The following is a 10,188-nucleotide window of genomic DNA, read 5'->3' as shown; positions in this document are numbered from 1 at the left end:
GATAAAAAAAATAAAGGGGGTTTAACCCTTTCCTTTTTCTAACCAAAGCTATAAAAAAAAGGAAAGGAAGTGTGACTCGGGGATTATGGGATAGTAGTTTCTTCACAGGAAGTGTGACTCGGGGATTGTGGGATAGATAGTTTCTTCACAGGAAGCGTGACTCGGGGATTGTGGGATAGTAGTTTCTTCACAGGAAGTACGACTTGGGGATTGTGGGATAGTAGTTTCTTCACAGGAAGTGTGACTCGGGGATTGTGGGATAGTAGTTTCTTCACAGGAAGTGTGACTCGGGGACTGTGGGATAGGTAGTTTCTTCACAGGAAGTGTGACTCGGGGACTGTGGGATCGGTAGTTTCTTCACAGGAAGTGTGACTCGGGGACTGTGGGATAGGTAGTTTCTGTACAGGAAGTGTGACTCGGGGATTGTGGGATAGACAGTTTCTTCACAGGAAGTGTGACTTGGGGATTGTGGGATAGTAGTTTCTTCACAGGAATTGTGACTCAGGGATTGTGGGATAGTAGTTTCTGTACAGGAAGCGTGACTCGGGGATTGTGGGATAGCTAGTTTCTTCACAGGAAGTGCGACTTGGGGATTGTGGGATAGTTAGTTTCTTCACAGGAAGTGCGACTCGGGGATTGTGGGATAGGTACCTTCTTCACAGGAAGTGCGACTCGGGGATTGTGGGATAGTAGTTTCTTCACAGGAAGTGTGACTCGGGGATTGTGGGATAGTAGTTTCTTCACAGGAAGTACGACTCGGGGATTGTGGGATAGTTAGTTTCTTCACAGGAAGTGCGACTCGGGGATTGTGGGATAGTAGTTTCATCACAGGAAGTGGAACTCGGGGACTGTGGGATAGCTAGTTTCTTCACAGGAAGTGCGACTCGGGGATTGTGGGATAGTAGTTTTTTTTACAGGAAGTGCGACTCGGGGATTGTGGGATAGTAGTTTCTTCACAGGAAGTGTGACTCAGGGATTGTGGGAAAGATAGTTTCTTCACAGAAAGTGCGACTCGGGGATTGTGGTATAGTAGTTTCTTCACAGGAAGTGCAACTCAGGGATTGTCAACACTTTTTGGCAGCTCATGGGGCCCCCCGGGCAATAGGGGATCAGGGGGCTCCTGTGTCCTTGCCCACACTCAAACCACACCCAAAAAAGCCTATGAAAGGTACCAGGGGCATCTCATGGGGCTCCCTACTGACCCCGGACCCGAGTGCCCGAATGGTCAGCCGCCCCCTGGAGGGTAGAACTGGCCATTTCTTGCTGTCTGTGCCCCATTGGCAGGATTTGCCTTCACTTCCTGTCCTGACAACGAGGTCATCTTCCCAAGGTGAAGGACCTTACATCCTGAACAGTTGTCACCGGAGCATTTATCCCCTTTGAATCATTTCCCTTTCCCCTCATGTTTTTCTCAGTGACAGTGGTTATTAGGACAGGTGGGGAGGGTGTTTCTCAACGTTCTCAGAGGGTCTCGATCTTCCCCAATCCAAAAGCTAAAAATAAAAGTTTAGCCTTTACTTGAACGTCAAACTTCTAGATACAATAAGTACAGTAGATATATCAAGTAAAACACAATCAACCAATCAGACTTGCCAATACTTCAGCTTGTTTACATTCTCTGTGTTCTGTTTTAGGGGTGTATCTAAGCAAGTTGCGAAGACCGCTGAGGAATTTCGATGAACGCAGCGTAAAAACGTTTTTTTTTTTTTTGGGCCTCTACTCTACGACAGCAAGATGGATCAGGATTACTCATACTTGCCAAACATCACGGAGCTGTACTTCTCTCCGGTGTCACAGGGTGACATCATAGAGACCACAACTAATATGTCCGCGAACGTGACCTCTCAGTACTTCGACATGACCAGCAATGCCATCCTCACCTTCATTTACTTTGTGGTGTGCATTGTGGGACTCTGTGGAAATACGCTGGTCATCTACGTCATACTCCGTTACGCCAAGATGAAGACAATCACCAACATCTACATTCTCAACTTGGCCATTGCTGACGAACTCTTCATGCTGGGCTTGCCCTTCCTAGCCATGCAGGTGGCCTTGGTCCACTGGCCATTTGGCAAAGTCATCTGCAGGATTGTCATGACGGTGGACGGTATAAACCAGTTCACCAGCATCTTCTGCCTTACCGTCATGAGCATCGACCGATACCTGGCAGTGGTTCACCCCATCAAGTCTGCCAAATGGAGACGACCAAGGACTGCCAAAATGGTCAATGCCGCAGTGTGGACCATTTCGCTCTTGGTGATCATGCCAATTATGAATTATGCCGGAGTTCAGTTTTATCGCGGGAGGGGTAGCTGCACCATCATCTGGCCTGGAAACTCCGGGACATGGTACACTGGTTTTATAATTTATGCCTTTATCTTAGGGTTTCTAGTTCCGCTAAGCATTATCTGCCTCTGCTATCTTTTCATCATCATCAAAGTGAAGTCATCGGGAATAAGAGTGGGTTCCTCCAAGAGGAAACGGTCAGAAAAAAAAGTCACCAGGATGGTGTCCATCGTGGTTGCAGTTTTCATCTTTTGCTGGCTCCCGTTCTATATCTTCAACGTCTCCTCAGTGGCTCTCTTGATTGTGCCAACTCCAGGCCTGAAGGCCATGTGGGACTTTGTGGTGGTTCTGAGTTATGCCAACAGCTGTGCCAACCCCATCTTGTATGCCTTTCTCTCTGACAACTTTAAAAAGAGCTTTCAGAATGTCCTGTGCTTGTCCAAGGTCAGCGGCATGGATGAGGGCGACAGAAGCGACAGCAAACAAGACAAGTCCAGGCTGAACGAAACTACAGAGACACAACGCACGTTGCTTAATGGAGATCTTCAGACTAGCATCTAAGTGAGCACAGCTGGAAATATAGCTGCATATCTGAGTAATTCCACCTGCAACCATCTAATCTGGTTAATTAGTAGCGGAGAGAATTGCGAAGGGTGAACAAACTGACCCATAGTTGAAGGTCTTCTGAAGGTTGCTTCTACACAGATGTGTGGAGCTCAGGTGGTCTTTCAGCTACTGCTATCATCATTAACCATTTCTATAAGTCAAAGACTAAAACGATTTCTGTGCTCTGAAGTTTTGCTTTTGGGACACCTGCACTCTGAGGCCTCTATGACTAGTCACTGCCAGACCACTTCTTTAGCTCCTCCAACAAAATGGAAATGTTGCAAGCTCTACTGGTTTCTCTCTAATATTCTCCGGGTTCGATGTGGTTCTAAACTCCCTCCTCTTTTTGCTATTCGGAAAAAAAAGAAGGAACTCATTGTTGGTGGGATTCTTTATTCAAGGAGTGTTTCCTCACCAAGAAAAGGTATCACGGAAATCTGGAACCAAGGAGCTAAAATTGGACGAGTCATTGAAGGCACCTATTATGCGGCATCTTCAACCGCCATTACAGTAAAAGGCTTTCTTCTACAACCATATCCATTATCGAGTCTTGGGATACATTTATCACATTTTGACAAGGAAATTCATATTTGTTCTTTTTGTTGCCTATGCCACCTTATTCATCGAACTTCCATTATCCATTACACATCATTACAAACACTCTAGATTACCAATTGGCAGCCCTGATGTTTTCTTAGCAATATCCGATACAATGATTGAAGACAAGAATGCACTGAGGAACTGAATTTACACCTTCTGTTTGTAAATTTAATGGGCAACCTCTCTCTTAAAGTGTCCTTTTCCAAAAAATTCACATGGTACTTTAAGGTCCCATGGGTCACGGGTATGACCAACCTTTTTGGTGGTGGATCATACCCTGCAAAGGGGCCACCGTAACCCAAGGATCGACAGGAAACAACAATTATTGAAGAATTTTAACTCATAAAGTAGGATTCTAACTCATGAATCAGAAAACTATTTAGAACATGATAAAGGAAGCTTTAGGAATGTTAGAACCGTAGGTCATGGGTAGGACCAACCTTTTGGTGGTGGATCATGCTAGATGTAACCTGCAAAGGGACAATCATAACCCAAGGATCGACAGGAAACAACAATTATTGAAGAATTTTAATTCAGAAAGTAGGATTCTAACTCATAAATTAAAAAATGATTTACAACACGATAAAGGAAGCTTTTAAAACGTTAGAACCGGGGGTCATGGGTAGTACCAGCCTTTTGGTGGTGGATCATACCCTGCAAAGGGGCAACCATAACCCAAGGATCAACAGGAAACAACAATTATTCAATTCTAACTCATAAATAAAAAAATTATTTAAAACACGATAAGGAAAACTTTAAGAAGGTTAGAACAGTGGGTCATGGGTGGGAATAACCTTTTGGTGGTGGATCATACTACATGTAACCAACAAGTCACCCAAGGACCAACAGAAAGCAACAATTACTGAAGGATTCTAACTCATAAATTAAAAAAAGATTTACAAAATGACAAAGGAAACTTTAAGAAGGTTAGAACTGTGGGTCATGGGTAGGACCAACCTTTTGGTGGTGGACCATACTAGATGTTACTGACAAGGGGGCAACAGTCACCCAAGGACCAACAGGAAGCAACAATTACTGAAGGATTCTAACTCATAAATTAAAAAAAGATTTACAAAATGACAAAGGTAACTTTAAGAACGTTAGAACCGTGGGTCATGGGTAGGACCAACCTTTTGGTGGTGGACCATACTAGATGTAACCTGCAAAGGGGCAACCGTAACCCAAGGATCGACAGGAAACAACAATTATTGAAGAATTCTAACTCGTAAATGAAAAAATTATTTAAAACACGATAAGGAAAGCTTTAAGAAGGTTAGAACTGTGGGTCATGGGTGGGAATAACCTTTTGCTGGTGGATCATACTAGATGTAGACGAGGGAGCAACTGTCACCCAAGGACCAACAGGAAGCAACAATTACTGAAGGATTCGAACTCATAAATTAAAAAATTATTTACAACACGATAAAGGAAGCTTTAAGAACATTAGATCCGTGGGTCATGGGTGGGAATAACCTTTTGGTGGTGGATCATACTAGATGTAACCTGCAAAGGGGCAACTGTAACCCAAGGATCGACAGGAAACAACAATTATCAAATAATTTTAATTCATAAAGTAGGATTCTAAGTCATAAATTAAAAAAATATTTACAACACAATAAAGGAAGCTTTAAAAACGTTAAAACTGTGGGTCATGGGTGGGAAAAACCTTTAGGTGGTGGATCATACTTGATGTAACCGACAAGGGGACAACTGTCACCCAAGGACCAACAGGAAGCAACAATTACTGAAGAATTCTAACTCATAAATTAAAAAAAAGATTTACAAAATGACAAAGGAAGCTTTAAAGAAGTACAGCATAACTGTGGGTCATGGGTAGGAACATCCTTTGGTGGTGGACCATAGTAGATGTAAACTGCAAGGGGCAACTGTTACCCAAGGATGAACAAGAAACAAATATTGAAAGATTCTAACTCATAAAGTACAAAATTATGAAAAAGGAAGCTTTAAGGAAGTTTAACCGAATATTTTTTTTAAAATTTGGTTAGTGCCAATTCTATATAGCAAACCCTGAATTCATTCAAAGTGGTATTGACTATCCAGAGCTCCAAATGTACAACAATTCAGGAAAAAAATATTATATTTTCAGTCGTCTTCTTTTTTTGTTTCTGGACACACAGTTTTACAGAAAGAAAAACAGAATAATTGGCAATGACAACTACTCCCAGGAGCCTCTCGATGGTTCCTGGCCTGTGTAGAAGGTGGACATGCCCATCCAATGTAAGTCAATCCAAAAGTGGACACAGCTACAATCTTCAGTCCTGAGATGAGGAGCTAATGTCATACAACTACCCCAGGAGCCTCTCGTTGATGGTTCCTGGCCTGTGTAGAAGGTGGACATGCCCATCCAATGTAAGTCAATCCAAAAGTGGACACAGCTACAACCTTCAGTCCTGAGATGAGGAGCTAATGTCATACAACTACCCCAGGAGCCTCTCGTTGATGGTTCCTGGCCTGTGTAGAAGGTGGACATGCCCATCCAATGTAAGTCAAACCAAAAGTGGACACAGCTACAACCTTCAGTCCTGAGATGAGGAGCTAATGTCATACAACTACTCCAGGAGCCTCTCGTTGATGGTTCCTAGCATGTGTAGAAGGTGGACATGCCCATCCAATATAAGTCAATCCAAGAGTGGACACAGCTACAACCTTCAGTCCTGAGATGAGGAGCTAATGTCATACAACGATGACAACCAAGTGCACATTGCCTATCGTTCACTACATCTGTGCGGTTTGTGGATATAATCAAAATCTTGGGGTTTCTTTTGTTTTTTTTTTTGTTTTTTTTTAATCTGTGAAGTAGACCACAAAACACTGTATCAATGTTCCAAGGATGAAGCGTTATCTTGCGCATCGGAAATAAGTCACTGAATGTGTGCCTTTGCTTGTTGTGCGCAGGTCTGGAAGCCATTTTGTTTCTGTTGTAGCCATATTTAGGAAACTAGTATAACTAGTTGTATACCCACATGGAAGAAAAATACATTTGAAATATATTTTTTAAAATATTCTTCCCAAATATATTGCCATATATTTGAAATGCTACAATTTTGGCCATATTCAATATATTTCAATTTAAAATTTTTTATATATATATACATAGTATTTAAGATATTTACATATACATACACACACACATATATGTAAATTATATATATATATATATATATATACATAGTATTTTAGATATTTTTTAAATATATTCTTCAGACTTTTTTTTTACATATAAAAAAGTAATTTTAACAGATATTTTTATATATAGTTGTAAATGCGTTTGAAATGTATTTTTAAAAATATTTTTCATATATTTTGTAATAAAAACGCATTATATATATATATAAAATTATTTATATATATACATATATAATATATATACACATATATAATATATATTATATTTGTGTGTGTATATATATATATATATATATATATATATATATATATATATATATATATATACATACATACATATATACATACACATACTGCATGTTGAAATGCGTTTTTATTACAAAATATAAGAAAAATATTTTTAAAAATACATTTCAAACATACTGTATGTCTTTAAAAATACAAATCTACATTTTTGGAATGCATTTAAAAATATATGTAAAAATGACTTTTTTATATGTTAAAAAAAATCTGAAGAATATATTTAGAAAATATATAAAATACTAGTCTCCAATTGAATTGCTTTTTCACAATTTAAATATAACAATTGCATATGAATATTACAGGTTCAGGCTCTGGAAGGGCTGGATAGTTGGAACAAATGAATGACACATCCCTAAATATATATACATCCTAATCAAAAAAAAAAAAGGTTTTTGAGGTGCCGATACATCAAAAACAACTATTGATTATCTAAAAATATGCAATATTGTATGTAATAAATATGTATGTAATATATATGTAATGAATAATATAAATATATAAAATAAATAAAATATTGTAATTTTTTTTAGATAATCAATGTAGTTTATGATGTATTGGCACCTTAAAAATCCAGATTTTTTGTGTGTGTATATGGATTTCACATATTTACTATTTGCAACCAGTAGGGGGCATGCTGTTTGAAAGAGTAGCAGCTCTCTGATAGCTCAGCCTATGATTAGAGGAGGGACACAACTCCCCTCCCTCTCTTCTAGAAGAGACGGAATCATTTAAATTAGTTTTTTGGTGAAAAAAAAAAAAAGAAGGTATTCCACTTCTTACAAAGACTCCTGGTCACAAGATCCAACTAACACGTCACAACTTCTTTGGAAACATTAGTCCTGATTTTCAGCCCAGCGACTAGGAAGGTAGGTTCATCTGTGGGCGCGGCTTAGAAAACCTGGGCGGGTTCTTGATTTTTATTGGAGGCGGGGCTTGACAGCATTTTGTAGCTAGAATTGGCAGTTGGATGGATATGTGCTCAGAAAACAAAATGGCGCCCGGGCTCTGTCTATAGCCAAGGGCACACGTTATCAGATATGTGCCATGTGACTAGTAAAAAAATGTATTCTATTTGTTATATTTATTTATTTTTTTTTTTTTTTTTTTGGTTATATATTTTCAAAAGTGCTTAAATTATATATTAAAAAATTGCTTGTGGCAACATTAAAAAAGAGATGTTTTATCTTGTCTCAGTGGAGTACAAATTTGTGTTTTCTGGACCCATAAGGTTCTCGCTATGTTTGAGTTGTCTAGCTCCGCCCACCTCTTTCCTTGTCAGCGTTATATTGATGACTTGTGGCTGCCACCTTCAGCTCCATGGAAAACCACACAGAAGGGGGAAGAGGTATTGCATCATACAAAGGGTGTGGCTTATCAAAAGTGGGCATGGCTTGAAAGGCATGGTTCAACCAATAGGTTTTATTCATTGTGATCATGGGGCCATTGTAACAAGGGGCGGACTCATGGGGCCCCCCAGGCAATGGGGGATCATGTGGCCCCTGTGTCCTTGCCCACACTCAAAGCACACCCAAAAAGCCTATAAAAAAGGTACCGGGGCATTTCATGGGGCCCCCTACTGAACCCGGGCCCTCAGGCAGTGGTGAGTGCTCGAATGGTCAGTTCGCCCCTGATTGTAACCCACCTACTGGGCTTTCACAAACATTACATTTTTTCTTCTGGCTTGGAAGTGAGATAATTCTAACACCCTGGTCTTTATACCAATGCTAAAATGACATATTGATTGGTACAAAAATATGCCGAAGTACCAAACAAATCAAGCAAATGGGTATTTTTTTTTAATTCAAAACATAAAAAAGTTATATACAAATGGTAAAATGGAAAAAAAAAGAAGAAGAGGTTAATGGTTATTTTTATATATATATATATATATATATATATATATAATTCAATAATTACTAGAATAAGAGAGCCTGGATTTCTGGCAGGATCAACAAGTTTTATTTTGTACTTATCACAAAACAATTTCAACAGTAAATTCAACAAACCAAAAGGGAGCACAAAAAAAAGGAGTTAATTGCTAGAGCTTACATGGACTGTGAAACCCAATATGGCGCCTTTTGATATTTGTTGCATTCAGGACATGCTTACTGCCCACATGGAAGAAAAATATATTTGAAATACTACAATTTTGGCCATATTCAATATTTTTCAAAATGTATATATATATACAGTGAAGGAAATGTGTATTTGCCCCCCTGCTGATGGTGAATGTTCGCCCCTCACACAGAAATGATCGGTCTAACAATGGAATGTTCGCCCCTCACACAGAAATGATCGGTCTAACAATGGAATGTTCGCCCCTCACACAGAAATGATCGGTCTAACAATGGAATGTTCGCCCCTCACACAGAAATGATCGGTCTAACAATGGAATGTTCGCCCCTCACACAGAAACGATCAGTCTAACAATGGAATGTTCGGTGTAACACTGAGAGACAGAATACAACAACAAATTCAGCAGAAATGCGTCTAACAAATGATGACAGATCTGCATGTTCATGAGGGAAAGAAAGATTTGATCTCCTTCACAAAACGTGACTTAGTACTTGGTGGCCAATCCCTTGTTGGCAATCACAGAGGTCAGACGTTTCCTGGAGTTGGCCCCCAGGTTCGCACACATCTCAGGAGGGATTTTGGCCCACTCCTCTTGGCAGATCCTCTCTAAGTCATTAAGGTTTGGTGGCTGACGTTTGGCAACTCAAACTTTCAGCTCCCTCCACAGATTTTCCATCGGATGAAGGTCTGGAGACTGGCTAGGCCACTCCAGGACCTTAATGTGCTTCTTCTTGAGCCGCTCCTTTGTTGCCTTGGCCGTGTGTTTTGGGTCATTGTCATGCTGGAACACCCATCCACCACCCATTTTCATTGCCCTGGCTGAGGGAAGAAGGTTCTCACCCAAGATTTGATGGTACATTGCCCGCCCATCGTCCCTTTGATGTGGTGCAGTTGTCCTGTCCCCTTAGCAGAAAACCCCCCCCAAAGCAGAATGTTTCCACCACCATGTATCACAGTTGGGATGGTGTTCTTGGGGTCATAGGCAGCATTCCTCCTCCTCCAAACACGGCGAGTTGAGTTGGTGCCAAAGAGCTGGATTTTGGTCTCATCTGACCACAACACTTCCCACCAGTCCTCCTCTGCATCATTCAGATGTTCAGTGGCAGACTTCAGACGGGCCTGGACATGTGCTTTCTTGAGCAGAGGGACCTTGCGGGCACTGCAGGATTT

At 40.4% G+C, this 10,188-nt stretch overlaps 1 protein-coding gene across 1 annotated transcript; it reads left to right on the top strand.

Moving 5' to 3' along the window:
• The first annotated feature begins 1,638 nt into the window (after nucleotides 1–1,638).
• Nucleotides 1,639–6,637, top strand: SSTR2 (somatostatin receptor 2). Its single transcript, XM_089665826.1, has one exon. The coding sequence runs from the start codon at nucleotides 1,735–1,737 to the stop codon at nucleotides 2,845–2,847; it is 1,113 nt and encodes a 370-aa protein (XP_089521952.1). The 5' UTR covers nucleotides 1,639–1,734; the 3' UTR covers nucleotides 2,848–6,637.
• The last annotated feature ends 3,551 nt before the right edge of the window (nucleotides 6,638–10,188 follow it).

Source organism: Staurois parvus, unplaced genomic scaffold (assembly GCF_062004578.1).
Source record: "Staurois parvus isolate SC_StPar_1 unplaced genomic scaffold, SC_StPar_1.0 ptg002365l, whole genome shotgun sequence".
NCBI lineage: Eukaryota > Metazoa > Chordata > Amphibia > Anura > Ranidae > Staurois > Staurois parvus.
The sequence above is the reverse complement of the archived record's forward strand: the minus strand, read 5'-3'. Positions and strand labels throughout refer to the sequence as shown.